Below are 22,548 nucleotides of genomic sequence, written 5' to 3' on the forward strand. Positions count from 1 at the left end.
TATCACCCTGAACTGTTCAGATGAACGTTGGTCAGCAGCTCCATCCAGTCAAACTGATCTGTGATCTGCAGTGTGAAGAATATTACTCATTAAGTATTAAAGCATTCCAGGTGCAAACTCAATTAATTTTGGTAAGTCTAGCCTTAATTGAATTTTGTTGTCAGTGTCTCATAATCATTTTTAAAAGTGTTTTTTATTAAACATATTAGTTATTGCAAGGGAGTCAAAGCAACACAAATTTTTGAAGTAAATATAAATAATTGATCAAAGTCAGTACAATTAGGTTGAAATTGAAATTAGTTCTTTAAGTGTCTTCTGTCTGTTAAAAATGACGTGAATTTAAAATTCTAACAGTCTATTTTATCAGCCCAAGAACCAAAAAAAGAAGATTAAACTAAGCAGTAGAAAGTTTAAGAACCAGTACAGGGAAATATATCCAACATGTCATTGTGAAACATTTCCATGTACAAATCCAAATTTGCAGACGAGTCTGCAGATAAAAGTTGGCTGATTGAAACAAACTAAGGCTCGAAACAAGACCACATATATGTTGTCAAAATGGAAAAGATTATTAAGCAGAACAAAGACATTTATTCAACTGATGCTTTACATGAGCTGCAGCTAAAACTGTGGTGCAAAGTGGGAATGTTGAGGAAGTGAAACCCGCAAGCTGTCCAGATGACTTTAACGCGTCAGGGCGGAAAACTGAAAGCAATAAACTTTACCAAGTGAGCTGGAATAAATCAGTGACCGGAAATGAGCTTTTCATCCAGGGAAGCCGAACGTAAACTACTGGGATCAGGTAAACACAAGACAACAAGAGTCCAGCGGGCTGAAGAGAAGCAGCCACGCACCCAGAGGATTTCTGCTTAAGCTCAGACACACACATGCGCGCGCGCGCGCGCACACACACACACACACACACACACACACACACACACACACACACACACACACACACCTGTTTTAATCCATTGTAAAGTTGGCTGTGGGAAAGAGCTCAACATGAGGCTCCATCAGTCACCGAACAGCAAAAGGAACCTGATCAACACATCAACTGATGAGATCTGTGAGGAATTCAAGGTGCAATTATTGTGAAAACCGTTTTACAAAATTAGGATATTTCCGTTCTTATCCACTTACTTTATCAATTAAATGTATTTGCGCTGCAATCATTTTAAATGGTTTTAAAATGTTATCAACTCTAAAGGAAAAGTGGCTTTTATTTTGTTTATTTATGACTTTAACACGTTAATGTAAATTTTAATCGATTTATCAGTGATTTTTCTCCAGTGGAGCCTGATAAGAGCCGCTATCAGCCAACAGCATGTTGAAACAACCAGCAAATAAATGATTAGCTCTGTGTTTTCGTGAGTAAAAGAAGGAGAAGAAAACTCTGCTCTTACTTTGACTGTCAAATTTCCTGATGATAGTATCCAGGAAGGTGTTCTGCGGGGCCACATGGCCCCTCCGGACCGGCATCTTTGCTGCGGTGGCCGCCGGGACTTTTAAAGACTTTCCGGGTTCTTTGGATAAGATCACACCGAGTTTGGCTCTTCAAGCCCCGCGGAGCGCGCGATGCTCACTGTGCTCCCCTCCACACTGGCAGCGGATCACGATGGGGGGAGAAGGGGGGAAAAGTTTCCCGGGTGTTCAGGTGGGCTCTGACTCCCGAAGGGTTTGGGGGTAAATAATAATAATAATAATCTGAGAGTTCTGGAAAGGAGGCGCGCTGTAACGCGCGGAGGATCGGGCGGCTTCCAGCCTCCAGGCTGGGAGCGGGGCGGCTGTCCGTTTCTGGTCCGCCGGTGCTTCTCTCACACCCGGAGGAGCGCAGCGCGGCGCTCATCCTGCGCGTCAGCCCGCTGCTTGGAGGCGGACTGGGCGAGTTCTCTGATGATCACCGTTGGAGCCATAGTTGGAGGCGCTGGGCTGCGCGTTTCTATTTATTTCTCTCTCACTCACTCACTCTCTCTCTCAATCCACCTCCTCTTTCTTCTCTTTGTTTCGCCTCTGAAGCTCCTGGTGTTTGGCTGCAGAGGGGGAAAAAAGAGCGGAGTGATCATTAAAGGAAAACAGCTGCGCGCAGGTCGACAGCTTGAATCATGTGTGTTTTAGAAGGTGCTCTGTGGATCTCTCCTCCTCCTCCTCCTCCTCTTCGCTGTGCGCGCTGCCGGATGACTTCAGCTCCCCTGGCGTCTAGCTGCGCCTCTTTTTTAACCCTTTGCGCATCACAGCGGAGCCCACCACTCACCTTTGGTGACGGACAGGAAGGAAACCGCGCGCGCACTCACCTGTCCTGATGACATCTCAGGCCCCAAAACAAAAACAACAGAAAATCCTATGAAGGAGGCCGATCTGAAGCCGCCTCAGGGGGGACTGAAGGTCCGGCGCGGCGCAGCTGCCAGGCAGATCAGATAGGACCGATTCCTCCTCCTTCACCTGCAGCAGCAGGTTGGAGACGGACGCCTGACGTTACCAGGTGTTCCGCAGCGTCACCTGCCTTTTTAAAGCAGCAAAGAAATAAATAAAATAAATGCATTTTACGCACAGCCACCTCCCCGGTTTCTCCCCTCTATTGTACTGCCCTGCTCCGCTCTGAGCCATGCATGCCCTCAAATGTAGAGGGGGGGGAATAGGTTTTTATCGTTTACGAAAATGAAGGGAAAAAAAATAAAGCACCTGCGCAAAAACGAAGCGTCTCCTTCTCCGTTGCGCCAGATTTTTTTCTGTGGTTTTATTGCGGGTTTTGTGGAAATGCGGCTGCGGCGCGGCTTTAACCTGCTTTCATCGGGGGCTGGACGGGGATTCACCACTCAGCCTGCTCAGCTACGTCACACCGCCGGGGTTCCCCCCTTCCGTCATGCTGGAGATGATGCGTTCAAGTAAAGCGGGAAATTATTGCTGTGCGTTTGGATGAGGCGCATTGACGGAATGAAACGGTTCTACGTTTCCTTCAGTTCACATCGTGTCTCACTGAGATGTTAAACTCTCACGCAGACCGTATCTCAGACTATTCCTTCTGTTTATTCTGTTTTCACTGCTGTGATCGGACTCGGAAGGACCGGCGGGACATGACGAACTGCTGCCAGGCAGAAAGACCATCCATCAAAGTGTGACATTTTGGTGCGTGTTAAAAATGCATCAGTTGGTGATCCTGTTACAGCGAGAGGCAGCGCGGCGAAAAGCCAGCAGGAGCCGGACAGACAGCTTCCCCTCCTTCCAACTCCCTTATTTAGTCTGGAAAAGAGAAAAGCAGGGAGGGAAGGATGGAGGAGGAAAGAGAAAACGAGGAGGAAAAGAAAAATATGGTTTCTTTTCAAAGAATGGACGGATCCAAGGCTGTAACGCTTGTTTTTTGTTCACACCGTCTGCACACATGAGTAACTGTCATCACAGATCCTTGATGTGCTCTTGCTACATTTCACTTTCCACATAAAAAATTCTTAAAGCTGCCAACATTCATAAGTGGAGAACATAAACAGCAGATTATGTTGAACCTGAATGGAGAAAAAAAAGTGGGACTCAGACAGGCGACTGATGTATTTTGTTCTTGGCCTTTTAAGGACTGAAAAAAAAAATATCATGCAGAAAGAGAAATTTTGTTTTTATTTATTGCTAAAGTCTCTTATTTAGTGCTTCTAAAATCTATGTTTAAATCAGGGACATGACGGTCATTTTGTCAAATATCAGGTGCTGTCAGCTTTGATATGCAATAGCTTTGACATACAGTATGTCGTCACTGGCGCATCACCGTTTCTATAGCGTGTGTATACTGGGATTAACAGTGCGAAATTTACACAGGACTGTGATGTCCAAACTTTGTCATGTGGGTCAAAATAAAGTCAAAAGTATCCATGGGCCAAAGAAAAGAAAAAAAAATCTAAAAAATCACAACAAAGTGTTTTTTCCCACTTCTCATGCTAGGCAATTTCAATTAAACAAGTATTTTTTATGTAATAAAGAGAAGTTCAAATCATTGTAGATTCAAAAGCGAGAGTTTTTTACATTACTAAAGAAGAAGTCCAGTTTGTAAATTGATTTGAACGCAGATGAAGGAAATATAGAAAAATATCGAAACAATTCTGAGAAATGACAGAATTTGGCTCACTAGCTCTAAAAATACTTTATCTCATGGGAGGTTTAATAATTTACATCAAAGCATTTGGGTTCTCTAAATTTTGTTTCCAAGTATAAGTCAGGTGATAAATGTGGTTCCATTTACTAAGAAACTAAAGAGAAAGCAAAAATGTGGTTATTAAAAGACAAATTCCTTGTGTTGTACTAAAAATGCTGAATTTTAATTTCTCAGTAATAAGTTTTCTCTAATCAAAGAAAAGAAAAAATCTCCATCTGCATCACCCACCTCTTCAGCCTGGCCATACAGAAAAAGCCAAGGGGCCACAGATGGCCCTCGAGCCGCACTTTGGACAACCTGCATAAGCTGAAAAGAATAACAGGAGCACCAAAATGAAAGAGCGCAGCAGGCTGATGGATCTAGTGTGAGGAAAGATAAAAGAGAGCTAAAACACTGACAAAAGGAACCAGAAGAGCTAATTACAGGTGAGTGGATGCAGCTGGGGAAGGGAGCAGGTAGAGGCAAATGATTAACAGCCGGGAAGGAGAGAAGAATAACAAGCTGAGGGGGAAGTAAAGCAAAGATAATGAGAAATAAACCTATAGAAACAGTAAACGGAAAGAAACATGAAACACAAACAACAAGAATGAACTGAACCAGTAAGATAAGAGGGAATAAACAAAGACACGATGATAATAAAAGTCTAAACATGAACATATCACCTAGCTGCTCAGAGCATGTTTTATAAAATGTATGCTGATGACACCATGGTTTATGTTCACACTGCTTTCAGTCAGCTTCAAATGTCACTCAGTTACGTTACGTTGCTCCTGAATCCAAAGACGACCAAGGAAAATGATTTAATGGGTGTCAACATCCCTCTGCACAGCTTCTGTTACCTCGGATCACCAGCAGACTGGCACGTTGACAAATCCTACAGTGAAGTGTGTGAGGCGAAGTGCGGATACTGTGCTGCGTGAGAGATAAGTACACTTCACATTATAGATGGACAAATAAAACATACGTAGACATTTTGATGTAGAATATCAAGACATTAACCAGAAAGTTGAAGGTTGGGGACACAGGTGGCTTTCAAAATGTAGAAAGATTCCAACCAAGAACATCAACAAATTAGTTACAAAGTGGCTAAAAAACAAAATAAATAAATAAATAAGTGAATGTTTTGCAGCAGTCACCATGAAGCCCTAATCTCAGTTCTATGGAAAATTTGTAGTTGGAGCTTAAAGGTGTGTGTGAACAAGGCAGTTTGTAAAGTCAGTTAAACCAGTTCTGTTAGGATGAATGGAGTAAGGCGAATTCAAATTTATGGAAAGCAGAAAAAGTTTAGACTCGCTTCAGAAAAAAAGGCTGTTTTGTTATGAACATATCAGGCTTCTCATTGGTCAGATCCTCCTATTGCTTCCTGCTCTTTTCCCTGTTACCATCATGAACGTTTCCTCTTGTTCTACTTTGCTTTTAGTTTGTTCTTTTTCTTTTTTCTTGGAATTTTCACATTTGTCTTTAGATTCTACCTGCTTCCTGTCTGTCAGTGTTCTTCACCTCTACAGTCCATCACAGCTCCATGACACACTACCAACTAGTAAATGAGAAAATGCTGAGTCATTCACTATTTCAGATTTCCTCATGTCAGTGACTAGTCATGACTATCAATAAAAAACAAACGACAGGGAGAATAGCTTCCAGAATAAGCATTTTTTATTGATAAACTCAACTGTTGGAAACAAGAAGACTGGCAGCAGACATAAGATACTCATGAAACATCTCACAGGTCATACTTGGATCAAACTATAAACACTCAGTAGAAAAAGACTGTACAGGAAGAAGAAGCTGCAGAGCAAGAACTTGAAACTACGACTGAAACTACGCGGTGCAGTGTGTCCTTCAAGAGCTGCTTTCACTCGTCTGTCCATCCATCTGCTCATCCTGGAAACATCCATTTATCACAGAGCTGGCTGTCAGAATGCTGCTTCACTCAGCGTGGGGTTCAGACTGTTGCCACTCTACCTGACGCACACTCATCCACACACACACGCACAGACACACACACTCGAGCCGCAAACTCAGCTCAGCGTCTGGACACGTCGCCTCCTGTGAAGAGAGGAAACAGGGAAGTGATGCAGGCTGGCTTTGCTGCTTCACACAAAGCAAAACAAAAAAAACTAAACAAAAAAAAACATTTCCGACCTACGGATTATAACGATCAGCATGACTTCCTACAGTTTCTGTGTTTTAGACCAGATTTTAAAATAAATATGGTAAAAATCTACAGAGGTCAGTTAGATTTTATGTTTCAAATGATGTGTCTTTTGTGTGCGTGCATGCGTGCGCATCTGTGTGTGCATGTGTGTGTGTGCATCTACAGCTCTGGAAAAGTTAAGAGCCCGCTCCACAGAACCTCATTGAAAACCTCCTGGTTATTCCACCAATTATTGATTCCAAACTCTTCCTGAGTTACATTAGTGTTGTTGTTTCTAAATGAACAGGAACTTATTTTTTTTGCATTATTTCAGGTCTGAAAGCACTGCATCTCTTTCATTATTTCGCCCATTTCTCATTTACTGCAAAGAAATACTACATTTCTGCTTGGAATTTCAGAGACAAGTCAGTAGTTCAGAATAAAAGAACAATGTTCATTTTACTCAAACATAAACATATAAAGAATAAAATCAGAGAAACTGATCGTTTTAACTGGTCTCTTAATTTTTTCCAGAGCCGTTTGTACATGTGCTCTCATTTTTGCGAGTGTGTGTGTGTGTGGGTGCGTGTGCGTGTGTGTGTGTGTGTGTGTGTGTGTGCATTAGAGATGGATTGTCCCTAAAAGTGAAGCTGTCAGGCGTAATGTGTGCAGCAGAGTAGCTGTGGGAGGTGGTGGGTGATGCTTTCCAATTAACTAACACAATTAACCAGGTTGATTAATGGATTAACATGCAACTCCTTCAGAGGTTGGAGCTCTGCTTTCATTATTCATGAGCATCAAAGGTTAACGCCTGTTTAACCGAGACTTCAGTGGATGTGCATCTACTACATACTGTATATGAAAGTCAGTGACTGCATGTTTATGTTTGAGCCCAGAGTCATTGACTGGTTAATTGGACTGAACATGAGTGGAGTTATATAATTATTGAGAAGTAATTAAGTCTTTGAAAAGTTTGAAAACAAAAAATCAATATAGTTGCTTTTTCATTTCAAATCACATTTTACCTAGTCTTCATGTGGCAATCTGACAGTAACTTTGTGGCTTAGCAGTTCTTTTTACATTTTTCTGAGATTTTTTTTATTTGTCTAAATGGGTTTTATAAACAAATAGGTCAAATTTATGCACAAAACAAATTTACTCCTTTTTCTAGATATGAACGTCTGAGCCAAACCACTAATGATGGTGATCCATTCTGATGTCAGAGCTGATAAGAGATCATAGTTTCAGGAATTCCTGATCCTTCATGGATCATCTTTAGAAGTGGATGTTAGCTCTGGGGACGTCTGAGCTACTGCTACATCTTTACCACTGAGATGCTATTTTAGACTCGAGTAGCTTCACTGACAGGCTAACTCCTTTTAGCATAACTTGAGCACAACAATAGGCTTTTCCAGAATCCCAGCTCATTTATGAAACAATGATGAGCCGCCTGTGGACAAAGAGAAGCAGCTTTGTCATCCGTCATTGTTTGCAGATGTCACTTGTGCGTCAGATTTACAGATGTACCAGAAACACAACACACACAGTAATTCCAGCTGGGGAGATTTGTGTGCATAAAATAAAAATAAAACAGAGAATGGGTTGAATTTTTCTTTTACGTGTTTAAATCCACTATTAATTGAAAATAACACACTCGATTCTTACGTATTATTTTAAAATTAGATTATTTTTTTGCTGAAGCTAATTATTAGAATGTGAATTACTGAAATAAATACACTTTTTTGTTCACTTTTTAATTTAGTTGCCCTCAAGTAAATTTAATACTTCAGTTAAATTATTATGTAGGAAATTATTCTGTCAACAGTTTCTTTATAACTTCCCGTGACAAGATTTTTTTTAATGTAACAGCTTTCATTTCTCTTTCTTCAAAAAGATGAGGAAAAGGCATAATTAATGTGGCTTTATGAAGAACAATGGTCTATAAGAGAAAATCTCTGAACTTTTTCTTTGTTTGAAAAGCATGTTGTTGGCTACAAGTCAGCACTGTGCACTCATCTGTATTTTGTGTACAGTCTTAGCATATGCCTCATTTTCATACCGACATGAGAGACAGATATGCAAATCCCCCCGGCCCAGTGTTCCTCACCGTGGCAGCTGGTGCACTCGCAGCTGGTAATGACTGGTAGGAAGACCTGCTCACTTTCTCCACTCGCACACTGCAGGTTGAGGAAGCGGACCGGTTTCACCAGGTCCAGCTTGTAGCTGCAGCACTCGCACTCTGAGTGGAGGTGGGGCTCCTGCATGTGGAGAGGAGGGAGAAAAGCAACAGAAAAGACAGAGGAAGAAAGTAGTAAAATGAGAACCAGACTGAAACACAGGACCCTTTTTTTGTAGCTAAAAGTGCTTCATGTTAGCTTTTCTTGCCATGAATGGTGGCATAAGTGAAAATGTGTTTTACCTTTGTCTAAACATTAAGAAATGGAGCAAATTTAGATAGACATAAATGTAGATGGATAGAAGGATAGATAAGCTATATCACTAGCTAGATGGAAAGAGATAGTTAGCTAGATAGATAAGCTACATAGCTACCCACGTAGCAGACAGACCTGGCCCGGATCTGACATTCTGCTGGCACATCTGGCAAACCTTTGGCACAGCAAACTGGATGTCAATCACACCCAGGCCAGGTCTGAGAATGATGGCACGGTTCACACAAGGCATGCAACACATGGGCCAGATCTGTCCATGCCAAATACGGGCCAGTTCTGGAAGTAGTTATGTCACTCATGTGGCAGACAATTCATTTTCTCATAAGTCTAAAAGTGGTGAAAATATTAAGAAACATTTGTACATTTACCAGATGAAAGGACTTTTAACCACAAGAATAATATGGCAAGTTAAGGGATACACACACACACACACACACACACACACACACACACACACATATATTTATATATATATATATAAAGGGCCCAAAGGGCATTTAATTTTACAGCAAGACACAATAAAAACAACAACCTCAAGTCCTGTCATATGTTAAAAGTCTGTCAACAGCTCACCCATACTGAATAGTGCATATATACTGGGATCAATGGTGTGAAAATCAGTGTTTAACTGTGAGGATGGGGTATTTTAGTTTATGCCAGTTTAGCACCAGGTGATTGTGACTGACTCAGTAAACAGGGTGGATACTAAATCTCAGACAAGGATGGAGTTGAAAAGGGCAAAATTAATGTCAAACTTAATTGTTTAAAATGAATAACCTCTCAATGTTTTAGTAAATCGAAGGACAAACTGTAACAACACGTTCTTTTACTTATGTTGTCCATTTAATGGTCCAATTAAAATATCCTCAATCCAGACAACAGGTCAGCCCTTGGTGAATGAAAATAAAACTTTTCTGTGCTGCCTAGTCACCGTTTCAAATTCCTGGTTGCCACGGTAACAAGAAATTATGATACATTTGGCAGAGCTGATGTTTATTTTTACTCATCTCCCCGGAGTAGCTGACGTTATTTTATTTCTTTTTTCCCCAACAATGAATGTGTGGATGCCAAGGAAGATTCGTGTCACCATAGTGATGAGTTTGCCGTTTTAAAAGGATGAAAAGGCAAAAACAAGAAGAAAGGAAAAATAAGATAAGTACATTCGTTTCCCATGGCTCATCTATCCATTAATGAATCATGAACCTTTGGTTTGAAGACATGTGAAGGTTCCAAGTTGAGCAGATAACTTAGTTTGAACTTGGGAGAGTATTTAGAAAAATGTTTGTGTTAAACTTTGTTTTATTTTTATAAAAGCACACTAAAGAACCTTGAGGTGATCAAGCTTTATAGAGCAAATTGAGAAATTTGAGGTTATAGCAGGTTTCATCAGTATATAACACGTGTGTGTGTGTGTGTGCGTGTGTGTGCGTGTGCGTGCGTGCGTGTGTGTGTGTGTGTGTGTGTGCGTGTGTATTCATCTCATCTGCCCATACCTCCATGATGACATCAGTCCAGGACAGACAGCGTCCCCTGCAGAAGCTGACCTCCACGTTGTCAAGCCGACAGTCTCCCTTGGTGATGTTCCGGACCTCGACGTAGCGCCTGCACTCCGCCCCAGGCTCACCTGGTGGAAACAGAGACGAGAACGAGGACAGTGGAGAAGGGGACAAGGAGAGACGAGGAAACGCAGCAAAAGCACAGAATCGTTTAGTTTCTGCATAGAAAAAAGAAACAGAGGGATGATATGAGGGGAAGGAAGAGCAGAGAGCACGGTGACATTGCCCTGCCCTCACAGCATGTGACATTTCTTCCACAGGGAGACAGATTAAAGCCCCAGTGTAGGCTAAGTAATGTAATCTCTCACTAATTGGGGACTGCAGCACTCGGTTTTTACCCTTTTAGAAAATGAAGAATGGAGCACTCACATCCGCTGAAGTGCTTTGGAGGCCATCACCATTAAGGCTGTTTCAATATGTGCTTGTCAGAACAGTTTGCTTCACATTAGCATCATCTGCTTTGTTCTGTGTTGCAATCCGTATAAACTCCCAAAGAGTTGAAAGATGAAACAGAATATCTGACGTGCCGATTAAGAGACAGATTAACATGACAATGAAAGCATCAGGAAGAGAAAGATCCAGGTATCCAGACACAGCGCTAACATCCTGCATGTTGCACTGACCTGGGAACCGTTTCCTGCAGACTGGACAGCAGCTGCCTGGTTCCTCCACTTTCACTTCCCCCTGAGAAGGAGATGATGATTACTTTAGCATAGTTTTCAAATTGTCTACTGAAGATTTTTTTTAACAGTGTAACTTTTAAAAACCACAAATTGGGGTCAATCCAGTCGGCCACGGAACCGAAGACCAATATTCTATATCATAAATGTTGAAGTCATAGAATATTATTAGGCCTGTCACAAAAATCAATAAATCAATTAATTAATCACATGATAAATTAAAACAAACTCAATCATGATTTATCCTTTATCTCTTTTTTTTGTCTCTTTCTACCAAAAACTGGATGGTAAAAGTCTTGAGTTTTGTGCTTTAGTCTGAACTAGTTCTTATTTTTAAGGACAATTTTGTTTACAAAAACTTCAAAATTCATTTTATTTGTTTTGTGTATTTATTTTGTATTTTTAAAACGTCTTCCAGTTCCAGTGTTAAATGTTCATTAGAGTTTAAAGTTTAATGATCTGTCAGAATGGGCTCTTGTATTATTATTTTGCCATTACCATCATATTACTTAAAAATAGTCTCAAAACAACATTTTTCTTTATCGCAATAACTTCAGGAACAGTTTATCCAGAAATGTGTTATCTTCACAGCCTAAATATCTTGCAGCTATATATAAATAAACAGATATATTAAAAGCAAAATGAGGGAGACACTGATGTTTGAATAGTTTTTTTTAAGTTGTATGCATTTTTAATAATAATCAGAAGGGTAAAGGAAATCCAGTTAATAGAATAGGATTCATCAAGTCTTCAACAAACGTCCCACTATTTATTCTGTTCAGAGTGACAGCACCACATTTGGACCACATCAGTGATGTCATTTACTTTGGAAGTTATTTGTATTTTCTATTTTTAATTAATAGGATGAAAGCTTTACCTAACCTCCCTCCAACCTGCCAATAATTTTTCATCTTATCAATTTCAGATCATTTTATTCAAATCTATAACTCTACCACCACTTTTTGTTTTTTAAGTCTACTTTAGGTTTTTCTTAGTTGTGTCTTATATGTAATCATCTCATCAAAATCAGAGTAATAAAATATTGCTTATATTTTAGAGAACCATCATCATACAACATTGGTTTTCTTCTTGCAGCATACTGTACGTGTTTGGATGTTTTGATGTTAGTGTTCTTCATGTTGTGGGGTTTTTCTGCCATAATTTCAGACCCATGTTTGTTAGATGTTTTAGTGAACTGAAAACTGTTGGAGACTTTACCTGATTTGAAAAGGTGAACTTGTTGACCTTCAGCTAGGAAGATCCCAGAGATCCCCTCTGCTTGCATAAGTTTGTGTCTGAGTGTTCAGTGTTTTCTCAAACTTTCCAAACATATTAGATTATATTTCATTAGTTTGGTTGAATTAGATTAGCTGCTCATTGTTGATCAGGATGCAGGGCTATCTGTCTCTGTGTGAGGCAGACAGTAGCTGCATTTCCATTACAAATGTGTGCAAAGTGAAAAAACACAATTTCACAATTGCTGTGTTTCCATTAAGTAAAAAACGTAATTAAAATCACACAGGAAAAAGTTTGTACACGCGATAAAAACATGCTGTACCATCATCCTCCTATAACTACTTCCTGTTATCCTCTTTGTGGTCTGTGCCAGTGGTAACATCTGGTTGTGACTTGTGTGATGTGAAAAGAGTGTTTCCATTAACGTTTTGGGAAAACAACCAATGTTGATGAAGTCAAAGAAATCAAATCATCCAAACTTTTTACCAAAGAAACAAGTTTTTTCAAAAGCGGCATTTCCATTACGATAATTTATTTTCAAAATGTCAACCGCAGATACTGTTGACTGAATAAAGCTGGTAGAATATCTCCATACACAAATGCTCAACTGGTCTTGGGTCACACTACACACACAAAAAAATTGACTTTTCTCAGAAAAATTCTAGGACATATTCTAGAATTGCAAGACAATATTGTTTTCTTCTTTTTCCAAGATGGACAGCTATGTTAGAGAAACCAGGGTGGAAAATGGCAAAAGGGACAAAAATAAGACACAAATGAGGAGACTAAAAATAGTACGGAGGAGACAGGGCTGCAGGAACACACAGGAGGGAGTGTGAAGGAATGACACTGCAAAGGAGAAGATATGCAGGACAGTCACCAAGCAGACAATGAAATGTGTGGTACTGTGTGATACCCAGGGCTGACAAAAGCTGCTGAGGAAGTCTAAGAGTAGACTTTTGCATCCTTCACTGCTCTGTAGCACCTAAGCATACACATACATCCAAAAACCCTTTTATCCTCTGCTGTGCCACAAGACCACTTCAGGTTCTGGAGTTTTTAATATGAGAAATGTGGGAAAAAATGGAATAATAGTAGAGCTTAATGTAAAATATTTACAATGCCAGTCAGGACTTTACATGGACTCATCATTATTTATTTTTGGCCTTTATAAAAATGCATTGGAGCTGTTGCTTTTCATGGGTAAAGGGTTTATGCAACACACAATGTCTTGTTATGACAAGAATAATATGATAAACATTAATGCAAATTTTCAGTAAGTAATATGTTCACAATCTTGGAGCCATAAACATCCAGTTCCAGCAGTACGGGCAACCAAGCATGCATCATCAACAGAGGGTAGACAAAGCACTTTACTCTGTTTAATTTAACAATCTACAGATCTTTCACCCACTTACTAACAATGAGACTGATGTCACAAAAGAACAAAGTTAATAACTTCATATGGTGGCTCCCTTCCAGGCCACAGCAGATAGGAAAGAATGTATCTGCTTTCCAACGCTCCAGTCAGGCCAAAATAAAATCAGCTGCTGGGTTTCCCAAGCAAAACATTCACATTCTTCCCCGCCTGCTTGTTTGTTGTTTCTTTGTTGAGTTGACCGGCCAGTCAGTGCAGTCGATAATGGTACCTCACACAAAAAGGAAGGAATATTAAAAAGGAATGAAGAGCAGCTCCAAATTCAAATTGCCAGGTAGTGAGATAAAGCTTGGATAGAATAGGATGTTCCGGTAAACAGAACTTTTTCTCCTGCGCCCCCCCAGTGGTTTCCAAACATTTTCGCGCCCCACAGTTTGGGAACCTCTGCGATAAGGCAATGACCCCAAACACACATCATCACTGGCTTTGGAACATCAACACTCTGGAATGGCCATGACCTTAACTATATTGAAAATGTGTGCAATTCATTCTTTCAGCTTGTACATTTCAACAAAAGAATCTGCATCTTGCTAAGGGACATTTAAATATTAAAGTATCCTAATATTCTTTAGCTTGTATGTTTACATTCGAGTCGTTTTATCTTCCATTTTGAAAACTCATCGAATGTGTTTGTTGTATAATCATCCGTGTCTGGATCTAAAGGATGACAAAGAGTCGGTGTGTTTGAGAGGAAAACCTCCTGATAGGTTTTCTCACTAGCTTTGGTAACACGTTCAGTAAACTACGCAGAACAAGGAGCTCAAAGCTGACTCATAAATCACTGCATGCTGACAAAAAGCAGTGTTGGGATGGAAACCAGCAGGCATTAAATGACCTTTTCGTACTGACTGAGGTGTAACTTCACGGAGGCATAACTCAGAGAAAACAGGAAGGAATTTGAGAGTGTCAGACGGAATCATTGCATTGGTCCATTTACTTTCATCACTGCCTACGTACAGCAACCATGAGCTAAAAATACCTATTCAGGTCACAGTGTCAAGTATGAGACGGCAGATTTTGCCTGCTGTGGCTTATTTTGAACTTGCCCTCCAAGGGGAAATTTTTTTTATAAGGCCTGAAAAGTTACATTTTCTCCTCGCTTCATCTAAACTTACAGGTAGGTGTGCGATGACAAATTTGATTCTGCTGAGGTTGATGTACCATGTTGTAGGCTAATGCATGCACTATGGTTAAATTTAGCACTTCAGTGTTTTAGCATTAGCTTTTGCTAAATACTGTGATGGTATAGCACTTTAGTGTTAGCAGAACTAATGTTTATGAACAGTGTTTTAGGGTTAGCGCAACTAACGTTTTAGCTAGCTGTCCCATGTTGCTCCTGCAGGAGCAACAGGAGCAACATGCAGGAGCAACATGCAGGAGCAACTGCACTGCAGGACAGTGCAGGAGCAGGAGCACTGTCCTGCAGGAGCAACATGGGACATTGTGAGTATCGGTGAGCACAGCTAGCTGCTAAAGCTCTACAGTGTGTTGGTATAGTGCAGGGGTGCCCAAACTTTTTGAGACCAAGATCTACTTTTTCTCTCACCAGCTCCCTGAGATCTACCTCATGACACAAAGACATAAAAATAGCAAATTAAACTCTATTGACTTATTTTATATGCGAATATACATCAGTTATAGCAGAAATAATAAAGTGACAGAAAACCTAATMCAGTTTCTTCCTCAGTGAGATTCTGACACTGGGAGCWGGTTACTGGTTTCTCAGTCAGAAGCTGGTTGCAAACCTGASGCCAGCAGGTGTCAGTCAGTCATGGTRGATCTGAWATTTGGTTTTTCTCAATATGAGAAACTACAGACTCTCATAGTTTCAAYAAAGGGCTCTYTGGAGCCCAATAAAGGTAAAGGTAAATCTTCTGAAGTCGGGATATAATTAATTTAATTTCACATAATTATGGCGGTAGAATTTGTTAAAACTTAATGAAATATATTTGTCCTATTTGATGTTGTGACGTAAGCTCACAAACGAACGAGGTAATTAGTACAAGTTTGTCGTTTATTGAACGTTCAGAAACTACAGCAGATGTGATGAGTCACAGCAAAGGTAAAAAAAGATAAAACAATCCGAAAAGACGATCAACTCAAAATCACTACTACCCTCTTTATCCTCCCCCCCCTCTCTCTCTCTCTCTCTTTGTCGTTTAAGCACACCCGTTGCCGTGGCAACCACCTGCGCTTAAGCCGAGCAAAGACTATATTAAAAACACAACATTCAGTCCGTTACGATATCAGGTTTCCAGGCTTGATATTTATTTCTCGATTATTAATAAGCCTCTCATGAACACAGCGGTGGTTGAGTAGCTAATTTAAACTCCTGCTCTGTTCCTCAGTCGGTCTTTGAGTCGCTTTTTTTTTTTTAATGGAACCGAAACGCACTGAATTGCGCAACACCTTGTTGAAACAATAATTGCTGAGATTATTAATTTTAACATGTTTTGTTTACTTTTTATAATTATTCTTTTTTAATGAAGCTACAAACGTTTAGGATCTTAGTGAATATTTTTGATAAGCCTATCAGAAGAGGAAGTGCTGGACTCAGCGTCCTGAGTTTGTCACCTGCCGAGATCGACTCAAAACCTTTCCGCGATCGACGTATTGAGCACCCCTGGTATAGTGCTTTAGCCCTAATGTTAGCAAAACAAATGCTTATTATTAGTGCTTTAAAGTTAGCGCAAACTTTTAGCTAGCTGTCCCATGTTGGTTGGGACATTGTTGTGGGAAATTTGATGTAATGTTTGAATCTGGCCTGACTCAGTGTCACAGTGCATCTGAGAAAAAACTGAACAAGCCAAGACAAATCTAGCATTAAATGATAACATTAATAGCTCTGTTAAAGAAGTGGAGTTTATCTGGAATAAATCAATATAAAGAATTGCTCAAAAAGAATTTGAGTAATATTTTTTTTAAAGACTAAGTAACAGGGAAGAAAATCTAACTATATTGTTACTGATATAAGGCAATCAAGTTCCTGGTGGGATGATCGTCGTCATTGGGTAGGAGAATAAAACTTGAGGCTTTCAGCTTTAATCAAATACAGGTTGAATTAGCCTGAAATTGAACTAATGTTATGAAGTAAAGACGGTGCTTTACAGGAACTGAGACAGTAAGGAAAACAGTTAAGTCTGGTATTGATCCACTTCAGCCAGTGACTCTTGGAGAACATCTTCCTTCCCCTTCAGGGAAGACGGGTCATTTTAGCCATAGCCACCAGACCACCAGAGTTTGGTGGACTGTTCCATTCTGAGGTCAAGGCTTAACATGTTTTAGAAAGACTCCCAGTGCACCTTTCTCTCTGGGTCACCTGTTTGAGTACAAGCTAAAAAACTTTATTCTGACTTCACCACACAGTATTTAGTTGGATTTCACTGGTTTAGATCTGACAATGTTTCCTGGTGGCAGAGAATTGTTTTATCTCAGTGAATTCAAAAGCATTGAATTCAAAAGCTGTGAATAATAATAATAATAATAATAATAATAATAATAATAATAATAATAATAATAATAATAATAATAATAATAATAATAACAACGTAATAATAGTGACGTAAGATATATTGTCACAGTTCAATGATGTTCCGTTACAGATAGAATTACAGAAATATTTAAATATATATTTTTAAAAGGACCAGAATAGCTATGTTAGAAATCTACTCCAAATCAGTACAAAGTTATTCTAATGAGCTGCAAATTCATCTGAATGCCATTACTCAAAGCATTTTATCCTAAATAACAAATCAGAGGTCGCCATGACAGCGCTTTCTTTGGCTCCTGAGTCATCAAACTTCCTGACTAATCTCGACTCGCACCACCTCCTGTTAGTGTCGTCTATGATTTAATGTCAGCTGCTCTCTAATGTCAGCCAGTTGTTCTAAAATCATGGCCTATTTTGGGTGTGTTGATCTTTAACAAGAAAATCATGTTTACTGTTCAACACCTAAGCATTCTGCCTTAACATAAATTAGTTCTGCCTCATTTATCATATTTTGTCTGAAATAGAGTGAACGTCCATATAAACATCACATAATCTTTAGCAGATTAACACATAGATTATGCCATTGCAACAGTTTTATTCTCTGCTGATGTCCTTGCCCATGTAAAATGTACTTTATTTATAATACCTAAATTCCCAAAACATCTGCTCTTGTTTACAGTTTTGAATAATTTTCTAGTCTTAAAGCTAAAACGAGTCTGAAATTCGGAGACACGACTTGATTTTTTGCTTGATTTTACCTCCGATTCTCAGTTGGGAAAAACCTGCAGTGGTTCTGGTCAGTGGGTGGAGGCAAGTTCGCTTCAAAATCTGTCAGTGCGAGATGCACTGTGTCATGGTTCCTGCGTAATTTAGATTTAGAACCACAAGACTTTCCTGTAGAAACATGTTAGAACAAAATATCCGTTGCTGTGGGGTAAAAGAGAAACCACAGCCTGGTGGGTGACATTCAGCTCAGTGAATGGCAGCATGTAGTTTGTTACTTCACTGCTGTTTGAGCCAATTAGTGTTCAGATATATATAAATGATCTAGTATTGACAAATTATTCATGATATTTCTGCTCCGTTACGCCTGAATGGTTTCAGTAAGGTTGTTGAAAGGACATATTTTGAAATATTTGGCATAAGCCCAGTGTTGTACCTGGTATAAAGGAAAATCTAAGGTTCTAACTGTGAACATTTTGCAGAAACAATATTAGCATTGGCAGCACATTACCTGGTTATGTAAATCTTTTATACATTTCTGGCTCTCACCTCTTCGCAGTAAAGTGGAGGACACTTCGCCTGGCACAGCGTCCTCCCGTTCACACAGCTGCATGAAAGACAGCCCTCTTCCCACTCCGATCCCACCTGCCTCACACACACGCACACGCGCACACACACAGCAAAAAACACACACATTATTACATTCACTAGTAAAATCTAAGTTTTTATATGCCATTTTTCTAAGAATAGGAAATAAACAACATTTCTACCACTCATGGTTAATGTTTGTGTGGAGTCATTAATTATCAAAACCTTTTGTTTGCTGTGTGAAAATCATGACCCTGAACATAACTTGCAAAACCTAATACTGTGCATTGGCCTACTTAACGTCTATTGGAGCCTGAGGTCTTTTGTGGCGGTCTGGTTGAGGCGTTTGATTTTCTCAGCCGGTGAATCGGCCCTGTTTTTCTTGACAAAAGGTTTTTCTAAAGCTGTTTCACATAAATAGGAACCTACAAAATTAATTTTCATCCCCAAACGCAGCTTTTCTGCTTTCATTTGTCTGGAGCCCACTTTTTTCATTCTAACCATTGTCAATGAAAATAAAAAGAGTTCTACATTTAACTCATATTATTCAACTTTACAAATATAACAATATAAGTGCTGTGATTCAGCAGATTCCTGAATCCTGGGGGATTTTGTTAGACATTTAATAGTACTGACCTGACATTTTTTGAAAAGAGAAAACAAACCCATAATTTGATATTTTTTTCTTTTTATTACGTATTTTCTGCTATTTTTTAGCACACTCAAGTAACTGTGTTACCTTCAGTTTTTTATAGCAAACAAAAATAATTTCACTTCGCAATTAGATGCCTTGAAATTGGCCTCAGCAGGAAGCTCCTGTTTTATCTGACACTCCTTCAGCATGAAACACAGCAATGCTCCTCCATTGTGTTGCTTACAGCATTTCTTAGGAGTGTATGAACTTGGCACATGATGAACTGATCAGATGTGTGTTTGCTACTGTGCTGCTGCCATTAGTCAGATAAAAAAAAAATAATAATAATGGAACTCTTCCGCCTCCTGGCAGCGCTCCTACTGCCATCTGCAGGAATGCACCACTCCTGGTCATGAACAACCAATTAGCACATTGACCATACACGAGCTTGACTGACTGCGTTAAGACCCTCCTCCTGGCTCTGATTGGCTGTTTCTGTATTTCTGCAGATGGCAGTCTGACCTCACAGAGGAGCACACGAAGGAGCTTGATGTTATTTTCACAGAATATGTGTCTCATGCTACACTGTCACAACATAGTGATAGTTTTAACAAATATGTAAAAAACAAAAAAAAACATATTGTTTATAAAAGTTCAATACTGCAACTTTAACATGACAAACTGATCCAGTTTTATGGATTATGCTAAATCTAATCAGGTCTTAGTAGAAAAATCAAATTCACTTCAATACAAACCAGTTATATACTCAAAATCAGAGCCAGTTCCATTCATTTCAATCTTAATTATTCTTTATTACAAGTTTCCCTCATGAGAAGTTTCTGCTCACACTGAGCCCGTACCATGTAGCAGGCATTTGGTGGTCAATTAAACAAAACAAAACTTCATAAGAACAGGAGTCAACCCTATGTGACAGAAAGCAGGAATATAGACTGAAAGACGAAAAGCACAGAGGGAAAGAATCAGCTGTTCCACGAGAGAAATAAAGCCGACCTGTGAGAAAAGAGAGAGGGGAAGAAAAGAAGAAAGACTGATAAAGGTGAGTGTAGCAGAACTCTTGTCAGTGTGTGATTAATTCAGCAACGCTCTAATATCCCTTCCTTCATGAATAATTCCTGGCAGGCTTGCCCGGTTGCGGCCGGAGAACAGGCTTTCCACGGGGCCCCGCTGCATAATGGATGAGGCTGAGGGGATGGAGAGGCCTTGTGGTGTAATGTGGCCCCTGAGCCTGATCGCTCATGTTCCAACAGGCTCTTCTTCTTCTTCATGAGTAAACACCACGATGAGGATGAACGGTGCGAAATGAACAGTCACACGGCTACAATGGCCAGTGTCTGATTACCTCCAGTGTGAGCACAGATGTGTGTGTGCGTGTACCTCTCGCAGGAATCCCTGGTCGTGGCAGGGGCAGAGGGCGGGGATGACGCAGGCGCCCGCCGGGTTTCGATACAGCCCCTCCAGACACACGCAGCCCCCGGCCGAGCGGCTGCAGCTGGTGGGGGGGGCGGAGTAAATGTCCCCGCAGCTCCTCTCACACGGCGGGGCCTCCTCCTCCTCCGGGCGGCTCCGCCTCCATCGCTCCCCATTGGGACACGCTGCACAGAGTGACAGGGAGGAAAAGGGAGGTGAGGTAAATCCCTCCAGCTGTTCCACTTCTGGATGCATCTCTACCAGCTTTGGACATGGAGAGACTGAAATCTTTCTGCGTGTTTTTCTAAAAAGCTCAAATGGAGAGATGGATAAGATCAGCTTCACATGTAAGTATCAGCTGATCACCAAAATTTAGGAAATTGTGGCAGATTTATTGAACCCCCAGTTTTTAAGCCTTGCTTCCAATCCTGAGTTAGATTTCCGTCTGGCCTTTGACTGAGCCAGTATTCAGCTACAGATGTCTGCATGTTTAGCTGGATGTTTGCTGGAAGATGAAACTCCACCAAGTCTCAGGTCAAGATAATTTTCCAGGGTTGCCTGTTGCAACAAACAGTTAATCACATGATAAAAATCTCTTTAAAAATCTTGCCGGTTCTTGAAATGGTGGATTTTATTTGGAGAGGTTTTACAATTAGCCAACAACATAGAAGCAGGAGATTATCATCCAGACAGATGGTGGATAAAGTCAAAGAATTAATAGTAAAGAATTAAAGACGTATTTATTCATCCAACTTTGTCCCTTTTGGCCCTCCATAAAATGGGGCCAAACATAAATAGATGCTCCATCCTTCAGATTTTGGGCTGTGAAAGAGTTTTGTCATGCATGTGGTGACAAAATGTGGAAAAGTTCAACAAGTATGAAGCTTTTGTAAGGCACTGTTCCTTATTCTATGCTTCAGACACCTTTAAATATCTCCAGAAGTGGCCATCTGTTGAACATCACTCCTCTGTGCTGCGTTCACTCACCACAGTCAGGAGCTACGCAGGCCGTACTCCTGATGTTCAGTCCGTCACACGGGGCTCCGCCGTACAGGCTGGGCTGCAGAACCCGTCTGGTGGAGCTTTGCTGGCCGGTACCACAGCTGGCCGAGCACGGACTCCATGGTGACCAGCTGGACCACTGGCAGGCCACTGGACCAGAGCAGAGCAAGGCGGGTCAGGACAACTTCACGCAGTATGTTTAGATCATATACTGACAAATATTTAAATGCAAGATGAAGCAGTTAGATCTGCAGCATGTAATGTTTATAAAAATGTTTTTTCTACATATCTGTTGAAACTTTCCGCATATCATGACAGTATGGCATGTGACAGAAAATCTGTGAAAAAAAAATCTAAGTTCCTCTGCCTTCACCCAGTACTAATGAGAAACAACCAATCAGAGTACAGGGGGCGGGACTTAACACTGTCAATCAAGCTCGTCTATGCGAGCTCCCCACCCTCCATCCCATCACTCTGAACTTTCTTCTTCCTACCAATTCATTATCACTCCACAGACTTCTGATCCTGTCTGCATCTTCATCCTTTTTCCTCCTTGATTTTAATCCCACCAGTAAACTCACATTGTTGCAAAGTGAAACGCGTCACGGCGATCGTTCGGTACCATATCTTTGTGCGGCGTGACAAACGGACACCGCATTTCTCGCTCTGCTTCACTCAGACTTTAATTTACCCACTGCAGCAAACGAATGAAAACTGTCATCTGAGAAAATTTACTAGCATGAAAAATAAAGCTCCAGTACAATTACACAGAAAAATCTGCGGCCGCCTAAAATTAAAGCAATCCTTCAACTTCAACACCAGCTGGGAAAAACGGTGAAGTAGGACCTCAAATCAATGAAAACGTCAGGTGTTGTAGAGGAACAGAAATCCTTTTTGATCCTTTCTGTCCCTTTCATGTTGCACGGCTCCAGCAACTGTTTGTCATCTCTGACTTTATTGTTACATTTCCTTCTGTTTGTTAGTCACAAAATAAGATTTGCATAAAAACCGGCTGGAACAAAAGAGAAAAATGTTCGTCGAGACCCAC

General features: G+C 40.4%; 2 protein-coding genes across 3 annotated transcripts in view; both read right to left on the minus strand.

Annotated features, from left to right (window-relative positions):
* Positions 1-2,900, minus strand: part of kcnh2b (potassium voltage-gated channel, subfamily H (eag-related), member 2b) — a 221,619-nt gene extending 218,719 nt beyond the window's left edge. The window contains exons 1-2 of one of the 2 annotated variants that reach the window (XM_017301923.1): positions 2,295-2,900; positions 1,407-2,033 (exon numbers count right to left, since the gene is read on the minus strand). In XM_017301923.1, the coding sequence (XP_017157412.1) occupies positions 1,407-1,482 (76 nt within the window). In that variant the 5' untranslated portion in view covers positions 1,483-2,033; positions 2,295-2,900. Of the gene's footprint in view, positions 1-1,406; positions 2,199-2,294 lie in introns of those variants that run through there. The other variant, XM_008438461.2, reaches the window with a different exon arrangement.
* Positions 2,901-6,164: 3,264 nt separating this feature from the next.
* sspo (SCO-spondin) overlaps positions 6,165-22,548 on the minus strand; it is a 77,411-nt gene continuing 61,027 nt past the window's right edge. Inside the window, exons 88-93 of the mRNA XM_017301762.1 lie at positions 21,486-21,650; positions 20,466-20,683; positions 10,905-10,965; positions 10,219-10,349; positions 8,383-8,533; positions 6,165-6,187 (exon numbers count right to left, since the gene is read on the minus strand). Coding sequence (XP_017157251.1) covers positions 6,165-6,187; positions 8,383-8,533; positions 10,219-10,349; positions 10,905-10,965; positions 20,466-20,683; positions 21,486-21,650 — 749 coding nt within the window. The remainder of the gene's footprint in view (positions 6,188-8,382; positions 8,534-10,218; positions 10,350-10,904; positions 10,966-20,465; positions 20,684-21,485; positions 21,651-22,548) is intronic.

Source organism: Poecilia reticulata, linkage group LG20, assembly GCF_000633615.1.
Source record: "Poecilia reticulata strain Guanapo linkage group LG20, Guppy_female_1.0+MT, whole genome shotgun sequence".
Lineage (NCBI taxonomy): Eukaryota > Metazoa > Chordata > Actinopteri > Cyprinodontiformes > Poeciliidae > Poecilia > Poecilia reticulata.